At 36.8% G+C, this 19,263-nt stretch overlaps 1 protein-coding gene across 2 annotated transcripts in view; it reads left to right on the forward strand.

Annotated features, from left to right (window-relative positions):
* LOC104809898 (UPF0496 protein At3g57100-like) overlaps positions 1-17,872 on the forward strand; it is a 28,751-nt gene extending 10,879 nt beyond the window's left edge. The window contains exon 3 of one of the 2 annotated variants that reach the window (XM_010536003.2): positions 17,327-17,872. In XM_010536003.2, coding sequence (XP_010534305.1) covers positions 17,327-17,751 — 425 coding nt within the window. In that variant the 3' untranslated portion in view covers positions 17,752-17,872. The remainder of the gene's footprint in view (positions 1-17,326) is intronic. The other variant, XM_010536002.2, reaches the window with a different exon arrangement.
* The last annotated feature ends 1,391 nt before the right edge of the window (positions 17,873-19,263 follow it).

Consider the following 19,263-nt stretch of genomic DNA (forward strand, 5'->3'; position numbering starts at 1 on the left):
AACTCCCTAGTCAGTCATCATTGTGGGAACAATGTTGAATGAAGACTAGCATGAGGTGTGATCAACGCATTGGATGTAGATCACAGTCATGGGTGCTCGTTGTGAACGAGTGACTGGATGACCCACATGAGATTGTCACATGGACGGAGTCATGACTTGAATCTCATACAGCGATTCGTTCTTCGATCCTCATACCTGAGATGTTTAGAGTATCTGATATGAGGAGTGGCGTGTCTTGGCTGCGTCAAACGTCGTCTTACGAGCACCCATGATTGTGATCTGCATCCAATGCATTGATCACACCTCATGCTAGTCTTAATTCATCATTGTTCCCACAACGATGACTGACTACGGAGTTTAGAATCATTCTCTAATGATTCAAGGATGCCGAAATACAACAAACATGCTAATCGTATAACGGAAAAAATAATGCATTCATAAATCAATGAATCAATACAAAGTCCCAACTGCAGCTAGCAACTCTCCTTTTAAATCCCACTTCAGAAAACAACCATATAATCCAATAATTGGGCGACAACACTTCTTCCAAGACTTTCTGAGAACCTCAAAAGAAACATAAAATTTATCAAATACTTGTCTCCCGTTATCATCCAAGGCAGTTCCTACTTCCGTCGTCGTGTTTGGATTTGATCGACGAAGCTCCGCTTCATAATCCCAAAGTTTACCAAACTGAGTAATTTGGTCTTCCATCACCATACGCAACCCAATACGTCGTGCCTTAAAGCACTTAAACAATGACATTTCTAAAGAATATTGATCAAGCAATTGATCTTGCATTTGTTTCGCTGAATAAGATGGTGTCCTCCTCAGAATTTCAGCAAACATCTCCCCAATGTGCCTCATGGAAACCATCTTTGCAAATCCATTTGCATTATGCGAATGTTCTGGATGATATACTTATTGATTGGCTTTTCAATTGAACAATAAACTCACCACGGGCAACCTTCTGTACGACACACAGCGCCATATCTCCAATTACACCATCTTGTCATTTTTACATCCATTTGTGTATCCAAAACGTACTTAAACAAAGAATTTTTGAATTCCTCACCGGATCTTAATGTCTGACCCAAATACAAAATAGCATCTTTCTTTGGCATTTGAAATTTATTAGGTGGTCTTGAAATTTTCTCTGAATCCTTTTTCTCCTTATAAGATACTTCATACTCTTTCCATTCATCTTCACTGTTCAATGGGGTAGTTGGAAATGCATCATCATTGGGATTTTCCACTTCACTGTCATAATCTACATCAATCTCTTCACCCACATCTGCCATATTTTCTTCAACCTCGGCTGCAAATTCATCAAATCATATGTCAACATCGTTTTCCTCAAATCCATCATTCTCCAACACTTCACCACTTATCACATTCTCACCAACATCATCATCCCTTATAACCTGATCATCAACATCGTCAACACTATCATAACCAGCTGCTAAATCAGCAAAATCCTCATCAATACCCTCATTAGCAATATCATCAACAAAATTTTCGTTAATCAGTACATCATTATCACGATTCCTTCTATAATCACTAGCCTGAGCACCCGCTACAAGACTTGGTTCCGATAATTCACTGTCTATATCAACATCTAATGCACCTCCTGCTATAGCTGTTTCATCACATTTCCCGAATTTCTCAGTCTACATCTTCAGAAACCATCATCAGTTCATCCAACGGTTGATTTGGTAGCTTATACCACATCTCAAAAAAATTTCCATCAATCTTCCTAGTCTTCACAAATTCTTGGAACGACCAAAAATTCAGTAAATCTGGATCGAATCTAACATTATTCTCTACTATACCACTTATGTAAGAGTAATGTCCATCTTCAATTTGCATCATTCCAGCCATGTGAAAGTTGATAAATATCTCTTTTTCACTACACATGTGGAGAAAGAAACAAAGACTTCATAAACAAAACAAACAATATGAATCAATAAAGTCGTTTTTTTTTTGGAATCAATGACTTCTTCTCGGGTTTTAAGAGATTTAGAGTTTCAACAAAAATACCTGCTTGGTCTAGCCATCGGAGGAGGATCTCGCTGCCGATGAAGAAGGTAGATGTGAACGATGAAGGGACACGAGACTTCTTTGAGTTTCTAGGGATATTCGATTACTTGCTATAGACGACGCACGATTCAGACAAGCCAGAGAAAGGTTGATTCAGATACGTTGTCGAAAAAGGAAACGATTATGCTATGCCTTGTTTGGATAACATCCTCGTACGCCTTCCTCGGAGAGAAGCACACAAAAAACGACAAGAAGAAGACTGGAATTTAGGGATTTTTTTAGGGTTTAATCTAGATATTAAATCGGTTGGTTATGCACTTATGCTACGTCGTCTTCTAGTGCAATGTTGGTTTTGACTTAGCCCGATTATTTGTGTCTGTCTATGTGGATTTTGTTTTCCAGGTATGCATACACGTCATCATAATTAAACGCTCAGTAAACGACGTTATCGATAAGGTTTTTATTTGGCAAAATTAATCAAATTGAGGTATTTATTTGTCAAATCAGAAATTGAGGTTTGTTTTTGGTAGATTTCATCAATTTGAGGTTTTTTTTTTGGAATTTTCCCATAAAAGAATATATAAACTTACAAGAATCCTAGTACTTGGCCACTTTCCTCTTGTTAGAGAATAATATCTTTGTATATCAGGAAACTTCCTTAGTCATAGGATTTGATTGTTATTAGAATCTCATCCTTATTCTCTCAACGTGTATGTATATATTTGTACCATTCTTAACCTAATGCAATCAAGAGAATTCCTTTACTATCATGGTATCAGAGCATTAGTCTAAAGACAACCCTAGCCACCTCCCTTTTTTTCCAAATCCAACGACGTCTTTCTTACAGACGATCAATCCCAGTCAAATTCCAAAGACCACCAATGAAACCAACACCAGTACTGATGCAGTTACCGTAACCTTTGATGCAAGTAATCCATCAAAAAACCTACTCACCGTAAACATGACCAATGTGACAAATTGATCTCAACCAACTATATCACGTGGAGCCTTCAGATTCGGTCACTCCTTGAAGGCCACAAGCTTGATTGTTTCATCTCCGACGATACCACTGTCGCTCCGGCCAAGATCAACAATGCTGGCCAACTTCAAACAACAAGATCGGCTCTTGTTTAGTGCAATCCTTGGCACAATCTCTCTTAATTCACAGCCTCTCGTCGCTCGGTCAACATCAGTTCGAGAAGCATGGAAAACAATTGCCAACATCTATGGCAAACCCTCAAGAGGACATCTCCTTCAATTACACGACCAAATCAAACGTTGTGTGAAAGGTACGAAATCGGTGGATGAATACATACGGTATGTCACCACCAAAGCCAATGAACTAGCCATTCTTGAAAAACCTCTCGACCATGAGGATATTCTGGATGCTCTAATCAGTGGCTTACCGGAGGACTACAAGCCGGTTGTTGACGTCGTGCAAGCCAAAGATGTCGCGATCTCCATTGATGAATCTCATGGAAAAACTCCTCCATCATGAAGCCAAGCTTGCCGTTGCAACAACAATGTCCTCGACACCATTTCCGGTCACTGCCAATGTAGCCAACTCATGCCCACGACCACCTTATCGAGGTCACGGCTCACATCGCGGTCAACCATGGACTCGATCGGGATCTGCTCCACCAAGGGGTTATACCAAGGGAAATGCCAAGCTTGTGGTGTGTTTGGCCATAGTGCCCAACGTTGTTCTCAGTTTTGGCTCATCTCGGCTTCTGATTCTCCGGGTCATGCACAACCGGCACAGACTCCTTGGCAGCCCTCACCTCGCCCATGGCAACCCCGTGATCATCACACATTCATGCCCTCGTATGACTCATCCCAATGGTTGCTGGATAGTGGAGCTTCACATCACATAACTTCAGATTTCAACAACCTCTCCCTTCATCATCCATACACCGGGGGTGATGATGTAGTTATCGGCGACAGCTCGGGACTTCCGATCTTCCATACCTGTTCTTTATCTGTTGCCTATCCTACTCGTTCATTATCATTTGATAACGTGCTGTGCGTTCCATCAATGAAGAAGAATCTGGTTTTGGTCTCACAACTTTGTAAGACTAACGATGTTTCGGTGAAATTCTTTCCGCATTCATTTCAGGTGAAGGACCTAAGCACGGGGGCGTCGATACTCAACGGAAAAACTAGTGGTGGTGTTTATGAGTGGCCGGTCTCCTCATCCTTGTCGAGTCTCATTGTCTTGTCGAATCAAAAGTTCACTTTGTCTGAGTGGCATTCGCGTTTAGGTCATCCCTCTATTTCAATTCTTCAAAGTGTCATGTCTTCGTTCAAATTACCGTTGTCTCGGGATTCTACATTTTTGTTTTGTGACTCATGTTCAAGAAATAAAAGCCATAAGCTTCCTTTTCATCAATCGACTATTACTTCTTCTCGTCCTCTTGAACTCATATTTTCTGATGTTTGGACATCGTCGATTATTTCAATGGATGATTTCAAAAATTATGTACTCTAAGTTGACCATTTCACACGTTATTCTTGGCTATATCCGCTAAAAAAAAAGTCCCAAGTCCGTAAAACCTTTATTCGCTTCAAAAATCTCGTCGAAAACAAGTTTTCTTCAAAAATTATTTCTCTCTATACCGATAATGGAGGCGAATTCATAGCCTTAAAGACCTTTCTTCCGTCTCAAGGTATTTCTCATTATACGTCTCCCCCACTACTCCCGAGCATAATGGCATCTCCGAACGAAAATATAGACACATAGTTGAAACCGGTCTCTCCTTACTCCATCATGCGTCTCTACCCTTGTCTTTTTGGTCCTTTGCTCTCACAATCGCAACCTACCTCATAAACCAATTACCCACTCCCGTGTTGTCTATGAAATCTCCCTTCTCGTCTCTCTTTAACTCATCACCGAACTATGAGAAACTCCGTTGCTTCGGGTGCTTATGTTACCCATGGATTCGTCCTTACTCACCACACAAGCTTGCTCCAAAATCAAACTCGTGTGTTTTCCTCGGCTACTCTACGTCTCAAAGCGCTTTTTTTGTCTTGACCTCCAAACTTACTCATCTATGTCTCTCGACATGTGGTATTTCATGAGTCTATATTTCCTTTCTCGGATCTCTCCCATTTCTCCAGAAACTCGTCCTCATCTACCCTTGAATCTCCCTCTCTCGATTCACAAGTCTTTCCAGTCACTCCGGCTTACTCATACACTCCACCAACTGCACAAGTATCGTTGGACGACACCTCGAGCAACCATCCTTCACCTGTATCTGTGCTGGAGATGCCCACCACCTCGGAGTCCTCGTCGCCACCACAACCTGCTCCACAGACTCCCGCTGAATCTGCTTTGGCTCCTGCACTGAACATGCATCCGATGGTGACACGTGGAAAGAACCGAATCAACAAACCAGTCAACAAACTTACGCTAACTACGTCTCTTGTGCAGGCTGACATGGAACCATGTTCGTGGCTCAAACCCTGCGTGATCCCCATTGGCGCGTGGCTATGAGTGTTGAGTTCAATGCACTTGTACGCAACAACACTTGGGAATTGGTTCCATCTATTTCGAAGATGAACATCGTTGGTTGCAAGTAGGTTTTCCGAACGAAAACCAACCCCGATGGATCTCTTGATCGGTACAAAGCAAGACTTGTGGCGAAGGGGTTTCATCAACGTCTGGGAATTGACTTTCACGAAACCTTTAGCCCGGTAGTTAAACCCCCGACCATTCAGCTAGTCCTCAGCTCGCGATGACCAATGATTAGCATATTCATCAGTTAGATGTAAACAATGCTTTTTTGCAAGGGACATTGTCGGATGAAGTTTATATGAGCCAACCTCCAGGGTTTGTTGACAAGATCGCCCTTCCATTGTGTGTAAGCTTCACAAGGCCATATATGGACTAAAACAAGCACTGAGGGCTTGGTATTCAGAATTACGGGGTTTTCTTTTGGCTCGAAGATTCGTAAATTCGATGGTCGATGCTTCGTTGTTCATTCTCCGTACCACCTCTGCATGTATTGGTGTATGTCGATGATTTGATTGTCATTGGAAACAAGCCTAATCAGATTGAGATGTTCATCAAAGCCCTAGCCAACTGATTCTCTCTTAAGGACCTCGGCCCTCTATCGTGCTTTCTTGGTGTGGAAGCAACTCGTTCCACAAAAGGGTTGTTTCTATGCCAATGAAAGTATATATCGGACCTTCTACACCGAAACAACATGCATGAGTCAAAGCCCGTTGCAACTCCTATGGCCTCTACTTCTAGGCTCACACTCACGATTGGTTCACCACTCTCGAATGGCGCATAGTTTCAGACACTTGTAGGAAGTCTCCAATACTTGTCCCTCATACGGCCCGACATCAGCTTCTCGGTAAATAAGCTATCTCAGTTTATGCACTCTCCGACTAACGTTCATTGGTCTGCAGCTAAGCAGGTGCTACGTTATCTCTGTGGAACTCGTCACGCGGGAATTTTCTTTTCGTCCAAGAACTCTGTGGCATTACATGCGTTCAGTGATGCTGATTGGGCGGGTGATCCCGACGATCTCAAATCTACGGGAGCTTTCGTTGTTTACCTCGGGAAACATCCTATTTCCTGGTCCTCTAAGAAGCTTCCAGGTCACTCTTGGTCTTCAACGGAGGCGGAGTATCGGTCGGTTGCCAACACCTCTGCCGAAATTCGCTGGCTTGTATCTTTACTATCAGAGCTTGGGATCACACTCTCATCGGTTCCAAACATCTACTGCGACAATATTGGAGCTACCTATCTCAGTGCCAATCCCGTCTTCCACTCTAGGATGAAACACTTAGCTCTCGACTATCTCTTTGTTCGGGGCCAAGTGGAATCCGGTACCTTGCGAGTCCTCCACGTGAGCTCCAAAGATTAGTTCGCAGATGCTCTCACTAAAGCTTTGCCTCGGACGTCATTTCACGATCTTTGTATCAAGATTGGCATCATCTCCGGTCCATGATGACATGTAAATAACGTTATATTTTGATATAGGATATCTATTGAATTTCACGATATTTATACATTTATAGATATCCTTTATACAGTTTTGCTTTGATTTCGATGTTTATGTTGTTTTGCAGGAGAATTGGAGAAATCGACAAAAACGAGTCATTTGCAAGGGAATTAAGTTGGACAGATCAAATGTGCAAGAGTTATACATTTCGACCTCCATAACTTTCTCAATACAGCCCCAAATCACATGTGCTATATGTCATTGGAAAGCTCTTTTCAGTAGCTACGCGTAGACACTAAGACCACTCCAATCGGACATCGGAGAAGAAAGTTATGAGCAAAATACTACAACTGTGTCAACCAACAACGATAGCGCGATCGTAGCCACACGATAGGGCGATCGTGCATTGAAATCTGCGCAAAATTTTCTCAGAAATGCGATCGACCCATCGTGGTAATATGATGGCTCGATCGTGGGCCAAAAATGTGCGATCATGACGATGGAGCCCGTGTCCGCCACTGAGCTGTGTTTTCTAGTGACGATCGAACGATCGTCACCGACGATATCGCGATCGTCCGAAAAGAAAGACATGATTTCCTTGATTTACGCCACTAAAACAAAAAGGAGAGAACGACAGCGTTCTTTAAAAAGGAGAAGAAGAGAATAGAGCAGGGAGAGCTTCGACGGCCATCGACAGAGAGCTTCACCCAAGAGAGGAGCTGCAGGTCCGACCCAAGCGTCGCACGGAGGTTCCAGAGGAGAAGAAGGAGATGAGGAGGAAGACCACGCTGCCCATAATTCCTAAGCCTCTCTAACTCTCTCTATCTATTCTTTCTCTGGGATTTTTCCGTGCGATATCTTGTTATTCTCTCTGGTTGTGTTTGTGTGTTGAACTCCCGTCATGAGGTTTTGAATTTAAATTTGTATTAAGGATTTATTTATGTGTGGGTATTTTGATTATTACTGGTTTGATATTTGGTTTGAGTGAATGATTCTTAATGCATCAATTCTTGCTGATCACTTGAATTGTATGATTTTAGGGTTTAATTTACATAGTGATATGAAATTAAACCTGGAAACTATTTACCCGAATAGACAAAACTTGCATCAGAAAATAGAGATATCATCTAGAAAAGGTGACATATAGATGATTATCACTATTGGAAAATAAAAGAATTTGTCTAGAAATTATGATAGGAATCTCCATGCTTTTAGAATCTTCAATCTATTAGGAATCGAGAGATCGGTAGATTGTAGGCGTCTAAGAAGAGAGGTGAGACCCGAGAGGGTAATCTTCGATAAATGACCTTGAATTTTCCAAACCAAGCCAGTGAAATGATAAGTAACCCGTAAAAATAATTCTTATACAACCTAGAATTCTCAGACCCATGATATCTATCTTCCAAATATATATATATCCACCCTTTTACTGCATTAGGATTTAGTGTCACCACCACCACATTATCGCCACCGACCGAAACCGAGTAGAAAATCCAAACCGCATAGCTAGTGAGTGTGTTTATTTGTGTTCCGGTGATTCCCGACGAGTCCCCAGAGTTCGACCCTAGGTACTATAACTGACCCGTATGCTTGCGGAAGTCGTGTCTAGGAAATTAAAACTAGATAAATCCGAACCTAGTTCGCGACGCATCAGTCCACCATCTTGAGGAGGCGTGTTAGAGAATAATATCTTTGTATATCAGGAAACATCCTTAGACATAGGATCTGATTGTTATCAGAATCTCGTCCTTATTCTCTCAACGTGTATGTATCGTCGGGAATCACCGGAACACAAATAAACACACTCACTAGCTATGCGGTTTGGATTTTCTACTCGGTTTCGGTCGGTGGCGATAATGTGGTGGTGGTGACACTAAATCCTAATGCAGTAAAAGGGTGGATATATATATATTTGGAAGATAGATATCATGGGTCTGAGAATTCTAGGTTGATCAAGAGAATTCCTTTACTATCACCTCTAACCGCTTAAACTTTTTTCTTATACTTTATAAGTATGGATAATGAGAAGTGAAGTATAAAAAAATACTTTTGAATACTCTTTGTATTTCTTTGTTTTTCTTGTATTTTTGTTGTTGTTCTACAAACTCCAAAACCCCACCTATATATAATAATACTAAGGACATTCTGGTAAAACTCCATAATGACATATGATTAATTTTGGTCTAACTTAGCATAATTATTTTCTTGAAAATCTAGGAATATTTTGAACACACAAATCTAGAACACAAAATACTAGGACAAGTTTAATTTCCAACATTAGCCTTCCTTAAATTGCTCCTCCTCGAGTTTGGACTCCGAGTTGCCTCTAAAAATGTTGAAATGCATCCGTCTTCAAAGCCTTTGCAAAAATATATGCAACTTGATCACATGAACTCACATGCAACAAATCAGCATCTTTAGCCTTGACATGTTCTCGAATGAAATGAAATCGTGTGTCGATATACTTCGAACGCTCATGATGAACAGGGTTCTTCGCCAGAGCAATAGCTGATTTATTATCCACGTAAATCCTATTCGTATTTTCTTGCTTCAACATCAATTCTCCAAGAAGTTTCCTCAACCATATAGCATGACAAACACACGAAGATCTCGCTATATATTCTACTTCACATGTTGACAGAGCAACAATCGATTGCTTCTTTGAAGACCAAATAAATGCTATATCACTAAAATAGAACACAGACCGAGTAGTGCTCTTATGATCATCATAACTTCCAGCCCAATCACTATCACTATAACCAATGAGTGTTGCTTCTCCTTTAGATGAATATAACAACCCGTAACTAACTGTCCCTTTGATGTATCTGAGAATCCACTTAGCAGCTTCAAGATGGGAAGACTTTGGATTCTCCATGTACCGACTAACCAACCCTACTCCATATAAAATATCAGGTCGGGTACAAATCAGATATCTCAAGCAACCCAAAAGACTTATAATATGTCTGGTTTATGGGCTTTCCTTCTCCTTCTTTTGTCAATCTTGTTCCACACTCCACCGACGTGTCTATGGGCAAAGAATCATCCATAGAAAACTTCTACAAAATTGTCAGTCGCATATTTCTATTGGAAGATAAACATGTTACCTTCACTTTGATGTATTTCGATGCCTAAGAAATATCTCATCATACCCAGATCCGTCATCTCAAACTTTTTCTCCATCGACTACTTGAATTCTCGAATCATAGTGTTGTTATTGCCTGTGAATACTAGATCATCCACATATAGACGTATGAATAACACATCAGTACCTTTGATCTTCATGTGGAGTGTTCATGTGGACACTTCATGAATCCTTCTCTAACAAAGTAAGCATCGATTTTGGTATTCCAGACTCTTGGTACTTGCCTGAGCCCACAAAGAGCCCTTTTCATCCTGTACACTTTTTCCTCATGTCCCTCAACAACAAATCCCGGTGGTTGTTCAATATATACTTCTTTTTCAAGATTTCCATTCAAGAACGTTGATTTTACGTCCATCTAGTACATCTTCCATCTCTTCTGAACTGCGAGTCAGATCAATATTCTCACTGTTTCCAGTCGAGCTACAGAAGCAAATGCTTCTTCGTAATCAACTCCATACTTCTGTTTGTATCCTTTCACTACCAACCTTGCCTTATGCCTTTCCACTTCTCTTTTGGCGTTCCTCTTTGTTTTAAACACCCATGAGTGGAAGCAGGTGGCGCATCGGGCACGTTTGTCGCAAAATAATTACGGCTCAACATGTCAGCTCGACAATTTTTTTTTGCACTATCGGTCCGTCCGTACCAAGATCTTGATCCGTCGGGCCGGACCTGAATTTATTTCTTCTTGCATTTTTCTCGTCCATTCATCGCTATGCTAGTTCGTCGGACTGTGTTGGTCCGACCCGGGCCAAGTTCTGGTCCACGGAACTCAGAATTTTTATTTTTCCTTTGATCCGTTGTCCAGTCCGTGTGTAAGTTGGTCCGACCCGGATCATATTTCGGTCCAGCTGACCAACACTCTCTGGTCCGGTCGTACCAGGTTTTGGTCCGATCCGGACTAGGCCCTCGTTTTTGTTTTCTTCTTCTTTTTTCCGTCTTTCTTGCTTGTAACGGTTCTCATCCTTTCCTCTGGCATTGTACACTTAATTGTAAGAATTTCAATTTATGTTTATTTAATTATTTATTCTCTAAAATAATTAAATATTCATTTCTAGATTCGAGTTATATACTGTGTTAAAAAATGCAAGTTCAGAAATAAATAGACGCACCTACAAGTTTAGAAATTAATATTACACCAAATTAAAAATTCAGAAATTTTCAAGTATTTTTCCTAAAAAACACTCAAGTTTTTAGTTCATCAAAAAAACATTAAACTTTTTAAGTTTGACAAAACAAATACCTAACTCTTCTACGATTGTCAAAATAAACAAAATGACTGATGTGTTACAAAGAGATGTAAACACGTCATATTATTTTACTTAGTTTTTTTTTACAATCGCAGAAAGTTCATGTATTTTTTGAATCACTAAAAAGTTCAGTGTTTTTTTATAATTGCAGAAAAGTTCATATATTTTTTGGATCACTTAAAAAGTTCAGTACTTTTTTAGATCCGTTTAAAAAGTTTAATGTTTATTTGATAAAATAAAAAGTTCAGTGTTTTTTTGGTCAAAATTAAAAAGTTGTTTCGCTGGAATGCTTGCTTTCATATAGCTTCGGTCAGTCCTAGAAACGGCGGCAGCGGCGCGAGTTTTTTTTTTTGAAATTTTCCCTTTTAAAAATTTAGTTACTTATCAATAGAAAAACCTATATGTATAATATATATATATATGTATATATATATATATATATATTCTCTGTAATGAAAATTATGAGTTTTTTTTGTATTTTTAATTTTTCTAAAAAAATAATATCATTAAACTTAGTTGGTTCGTGTAACTCAAACTATCTAATACAAATATATTTTTTTTACAGCGTATTCGAGTAATCGCATATATACGTGCGATATTCGATCAATAACGGTATGCATTTGTGAATTGACCATTACATTCAACTTAACGTTGACTTTTATCTTCTCTCATTTGGAATGCGCTAGGGGTGGACATTCGGTTCAGTTATCTTGTTTATTAATCGAATCGACCGATATATATCCGAATCGAACCAAATCGATTAAAATTAAATAATTGTTTGGTTATAATTTTTTAAAATTTGAAATAATCGAACCTAAAATAATCGTAAATCGAATAAATCGAATCTGAATTAACCGTACCGAATAAACTGAATATAACCGTTTATACACCTATATCATCAATAAGTGTTTTGTTCATTATTGATGAAAAGAAAGAAACGTATCCATTAATATTTTTTTCATTCAGAAACAAAATATCAGCATGATATGTTGATCTTGGTGTTATTATGGTAGGTTTAATTAGGAGAACGAAAATTAGACATGACGGTGATACAACTTTTATAATTTTAAAAACTCAGTTACTCGTCAACAAAAAAAAAATATGTTTTCAGTAAAGATTATGAATTTTGTATTATATTTTTAATTCTTCTAAAAAAATAATATCATTAAACTTAGTTGGTTCGTGTAATTGAGACTATCTAATACAAATATTTTTTCACAACGTATTCAAGTAAACGAATATTTACGTGGTCAATAACGATACTCATTTGTGAATTAACCAATACATTCAATTTAAAGTTGACTTTTGTCTTCTCTCATTTGGAATGCACTAGGGATGGGCATTCACTTCGGTTATTTTAGTTATTAATTGAGTCGATCGATGTATATCTGAACCGACCGATCCGATTAAAATTAAATAGCCGTCAGAAATAATTTAGCCCAACGTTAGAGGATAAAAGCATATCAACATCATGTCGTTAGAGAAGTTAACAATCAAAGACAAAGAGGGTATGATTGGTGGTAACGCAATCACCAGCAACCGTAGCGATTGCGATTTTGGGGATTGCAGGCGATTGAAAAAGTGATTGTTGGAATCGCAACAAAACGTTAATATTCTAATCGCAACTAAAAGATTGCATTGCGATAGCGTTTTACTGCGTTTTGGTTAAATGACCAAAATACCCACTAACATTAATCAATATATATATATAGAAAAAATGACATTTTTCTACACCAATTTAGTAGAATGTGACATTTTCCTATACGAATTTTTAATTTGACAAAAACCTACACTATATTGTTAAATGTCCCAAATCCATACACGAATTACTCAATTTTATTGCAATTTACTACACAATCCGAAACGGTGTTAAAATGTCCGTTAATTGCTGACGTGGAATGCCATGTGGCGGTTAACGTGGAAGGTCACGTAGAAAATTTTGCCACGTCAGATTTTAAAAAATAAAAAGAAAAAAAAATAAATAAAAAATAAAAAATAAAAAAATTTAAAAAATTTAAAAAATTAAAATCGAAAATAAAATAAAATTTAAAAATTAAAAAATACATATATATATATACACATACATACAAACATATATAAATACATATATACATATACATATATATATAAACATATGCAATGCATATATATATACATGCATACAAAATAAAAAAAATACATATATATACATACATCTATACGTGTATATGCATATATATATTCATATATATATACAAATACAAATATAAATATATATACTCCTATATATAAATATATCTATATATACATACAAAATAAAATATATATAACTTCATTTAAAATACAAATAATTTAAAAATTTTAAATTTTAATTTTAAATTTTAAATTTTTTTTAAAAATACAAAATTACAAATTTGAAAAATAAAATTTTTAAATTTTAAATTAAAATTCAAAATTTAAATTTAAATTTAAAAAGAAATATTAAAAAATAAAACTTAAAATTTTTAAACTAAATATATACACATAAATATATACATACATATATAATTTTCCCATAAAATATATATACATATATATACATACATCTATACAAATATATATACATACATACAAATATATTTATATATATATATAAATTTTTAATTTGATATACAAGTATATATTTATATATATATAAAAAATAAAAAATACATATATATATATATATATATACATACACGTACATACAAATATATTTATATATATATATTTGTATAGATGTATGTATATATATGTGTATATTTGTTATTTTTTATGTATATATATAGATATATTTATACATAAGAGTATATATATTTATATTTGTATTTGTATATAGATATGAATATATATGTATATACATATAGATGTATGTATATATATATATATTTTTATTTTGTATGCCTATATATATATATATGCATTGCATATGTTTATATATACATATATATATACATGTATATATATTTATATATGTGTATGTATGTATATATAAATATATTTGTATGTATGGGTATGTATATATGTATTTTTTTTAGTTTTTTATTTTATTTTTTTAATTTTTTTTAAAATCCGACGTGGCATGCTGACGTGGCAAAATTTTCTATGTGGCCTTCCAGTCAGCCGCCACGTGGCCTTCCACGTCAGCAATTAACGGACATTTTAACGCCATCTCGCATTGTGTAGTAAATTGCAGTAAAATTGGGTAATTCGTGTATGGATTTGGGACATTTGATAATATAGTGTAGGTTTTTGTCAAATTAAAAATTCGTGTAGGAAAAGGTCACATTTTACTAAATTGGTATAGAAAAATGTCATTTTCCCATATATATATAGATATACATATTGTATTATATCTATATATATAAACTTACGTGTGATATACATGAAATATATAAATACATTCACATACAATACATATATATACATATACATATACATACACGTACAAACATATATATATATATACATACATATATATATACACACATATATACCAATCTTCTGACTCGGGCATGTTGACTCGGGGTATCTGACTCGGGCATGTTGACTCGGGGTATCTGACTCGGGCATGTTGACTCGGGGTATCTGACTCGGACCGAGTCAAGGCGGGAAATTCTTGACTCTTTCATCGTTTTAGCTCCAGATTGCTCCCGTCTTGCTCCAAATCGCATCCGAGACCTGTAATCCTATAAAAAACACGACCAAACCGAGTTTCGAGGCCAAACACGCCTATAATGCCTACAAATGCATGTGATCTCCGTATAAATCCTATAAAAACGCCCTGGAGATGTAGAGAGAAATATGAGTTATCAGATTCCACCAGTCAACAATCATCAAAATTCACTTACTGCAAAATTGAAAACTAATTGGCTAATATTTTCACAATGATAACCGTAAATATTTGATGAACCGATGAATATGTTTAGTTTGAAGAGTAGATGGATTAGAAGGGAATGATATATACTGACCTATTTTATTATTAAAGAATGTCAAAATAATGGGAACAAAATATAATGTGTATTGAATGTAATTAATTTGCATATATAGAGATAAGTGTGCAAGTGTATATGAGCAATATATGGGGTGAGATTTAAATATACAAGGAAAAATAAAATTTAAATATCTAAATTTTTATGAAAGTCTCAAATAAATAAATAAATTATAAAATTTCTATATAAATAGCTAAACTTTTAAAAAAAATTTATAAATGTAGTTAAATTTTTTAAAAATTTCTAAATAAACTTAAAATTTGTTAACGAAATTTACTATTTTTATTTAAAAAATATCTGAATTTTGGATTTATTTGAAAATTTTCAAAAGTATAAGTATTTATATAAAATTTTTAAAAAGTTTATATATTTATATGAAAGTTTTATATTTTATATATTTATATACGATTTTTATAAAAGTATAAATATTTATATATATTTGTTCAAAGATAAGATAAATGTGTCATGTATGTTTGATGTATATATAAGTACGTCCATGAGTTCGTATATAAATTATTTTGTCTTCTCAAATAATTATTTTTTTTCTTTTTTATACTGTATCATTGATCCATTTATAAGAGAAATATGATGTAAGAAAATAATTCATTCTTGGTAAGAAAACCTCTTGAACACCTTTTTCTTCTTTTATTCCTTCGCTTTGCAACACATTCTCTAATGAAAGAAACTTTCTCCCCCTTTCAAAGCTTAATTCGAAATCCACTCTCTTTTTTTTTTTAAAAAAAAAAATCTTATCTCTCCATCTCATGCAGCTTTTATTTGATTCAAATCACATGAACCGCCTCAGCCTCCATCGTCTTCTCCCGGAGAAATGCACCACCTCGGCCTCTGGCCAGATCCAGGTTCGGGTCGGCTCCATCGATGGCGAGATCGATCCGGGGATGCGTGTCTAACGAGAGGAGCGGGATTCCCTGCTCCTGCGTGCGTCTCGAGCTCGGGATGCCGACGATGTGGGAGCTCGCCTGCCCGGTCGACGGAGAAGGCGGCGGTGGAGCCGGGTTTAATGGATTCGACCGCCTTCTCCGCCGCGAGCTTCTTCTTGGGGCCTTTGGGGTTTGGGCCGAAATGGGCCGTTTTTATCTCTATTTTTTTAATGTTTTATTAGATAATAATTAACAAAATGAAAATTTGAAATAACAAAATGCATCGTATGATTCACAAAATTGAAAATCTAGATGAACGTTTAGCAATTTGAAATTGAAATTTGAATTAACAGAGAGAAATGGGAATTTCGAAGGCTATAATATCAAGATCGCAACGGCTAATCCACACACATTGCTCTCTCTCGCTCTTCTTACATACGCATTGCGATCTCTCTCTCGCTCTCTCTTCTTCCACGCACATTGCGATCTCTCTCTCGCTCGCTCTTCTTCCTTCCTGAATTCTCTGCTCTTGTACTGTTCTTGATCTTCTGTTTTCGTGTTTGATTTCGGAGAAGAATGACAAAGCTGTCGAAGATTTTCGGTATCCGACGCAGAATTCCTGTCTTGACGGCGCGGAAGAGACGGAGCTCTTCGTCTCCTTCTCTTTCTTCTAGGGTTCCCATCCAACCACAAAACCCAGAGCCCGTCAGCTCCAACGGCCTCAAGATCCGATCAGCGTCGTACGATTCTCTCAGCACACTAACCGGTTGCATCGACACCATGAACGAAGATGTCCGACAGCTCTTCCTGTCTTCCGACAGGGATCTTCGGAAGAACCCAGATCTGCTTGACCTGGCCAACGATTTCTTCAACACAAATGCTGAATTATATGTTCTCTGTGAATCTCTGAAGAAATCTCTGGGGAAAGCTGATCTTGGAGAAACCCTAATTCTCCACATTCTCTCTGGTTTCGTGGAGGAAAAGAGAGAAGAAGGGAATTTCAGCAAAACTCTCCAGAATCTTAGGAGTTTCAAAGATTTCACCAGCGACGACCCTTACATATAGTAAATTATTTTAGGTGTAGCGGTGGCTCCGCCGGTGCTGGCAGCGTTGGGAGCCGCCGTCTCGTTCGTGCCGATGGGTTCTCTGGGTGTTTTCATTTCCACCGTATGGCTGAAATCGCGAAACGCTCTGAAACGCCAAAAGGCAGCGATTACTTCGATGGAGCGAGGGACGTGTCTTGCGTTGAGCGAAGTCGCGAAAATCAGCGGTTTGGTGAATCAATTCGAGGACGTGATGAAATCAATGGAGGAGACGGTGGACAGCGCGGCGGCGGAGAAGAAATCGCGGTTGGAATGGGCGATGGGCAAGGTGGAGAAGGACTTGCTGACGTACAGAAACGTCATCAGCGTTTTGCGGCACGAAGGGGGGCGGTGCGACCAGGACGCGCGTTTGAGCAGAGACGTTGCTCGGGACAAGATAACCCAATACCTCTGTGAATGATTTTTTTTTTTGTATTAGATGCACAAATCCTATACTTGTAGATATATTTTTCCTTTTGTTTTTGGTGTGTGGAGTTCTCTTTTTTACTTAGACTCCCACCACACCGTGCTCTTCCTTACTAAATAGAAAAATTTTACATATAATTCATCCGTTAGCTTAGCAGTTTTTTTTAAAATTCAAAATAAAAAGAAAGAAATATCGATGAATTAAATACCATTTTATATTTTATTTGTTTACTCTCATCTTTTACGATATAAAACAAAGAGAAAAATTAATTGATTTGTTCTATTGAATTATTTACTCAATCACGCATTGTCAAACCTTATATTCGAGTTTGGATATTTATATATCGAAATTATATGGAGAACAAATCCTGATTCATAATCGTATTTTTGTGATTTCTATTGCCAATTTTTCAAAACCCCGATATAAATGCAAACATACGTTTTATATTTACTAGAATTGCACAAATACCTTTTGTTTTTTTTTATAACTGACAATTTGATTTTTCTAAAATTAATCATAACATATCTAATATTTATAAAAAAGTTACAAAATTGTTTTAACCTTTTGTACAAAATTCAGATAAAAACTAAATATTTTCTGAATTATCCTCGAATACCAAACATATATATACATTATATGAAGAATGTCATTTAAGATTAAGTTTCTAACAAACAATAATAAAAGAAGGAAAAATTCTAAAAAAAAACCTCAAATTGATGAAATCTACAAAAAAAAAAAACCCTCAATTTCCAATTTGACAAACAAATGCCTCAATTTGATTAACTTTGCCAATTAAAAACCCAATCAATAAAATAAAGTCGTTTATTGATCGTTTAATTATGATGACGTGGATGCATATGTGGAAAACAATATGTGGAAAACAAAATCCACGTGGACAGATACAAATAATCAGTATAAGTGATTTGTTGCAATCTATACCAATAATAAAAAAAATCAGATTAAAAAAATTCAAAAATTTCTAATATTTAAAAAGACCATCGTGAATATTCCCCACACGTGTTTACAATTGAGCTCCTTGAAACCTTTCTTCTTCCAATTCATGTATAATGTGTCGTGCACATGATATGATCCTAGAAGGGTGTGTCCAGAAACTAAAAACAATCGATCATGAACAGATTGTCCGTGTCCAAGAAATCTCGGTTTTCGGACAGATTGAGCGTCACGGAGCAATTCGGTCATAACTTTGCACTCCAATGTCCAAATGACGTGATTCCAGTTGGAAATGAACCCTGGCTCACCAAGGGTTTGCTTTAAAGAAGTTGAGATCCAATGGAAAAATCTTCAATCCTGGAGAGAGGACGCAATCCACGGTTCAGTCCTGAGAATACAGATTGAGCAGGTTGTCTTGTTTTATTAATAACTTTTGATTGGAGATTCCGATCGCAGTTTCGTTTGAAACAACATAAACTAGACATCCAGATCTTCACGTGGATATAAAGTACATACTATTTGGTCAAGGTTTGGTCCCTCAATCAGTCATTTGAA

This window comes from Tarenaya hassleriana, unplaced genomic scaffold (assembly GCF_000463585.1).
Source record: "Tarenaya hassleriana unplaced genomic scaffold, ASM46358v1 Cleome17, whole genome shotgun sequence".
Classification (NCBI taxonomy): Eukaryota; Viridiplantae; Streptophyta; class Magnoliopsida; order Brassicales; family Cleomaceae; genus Tarenaya; species Tarenaya hassleriana.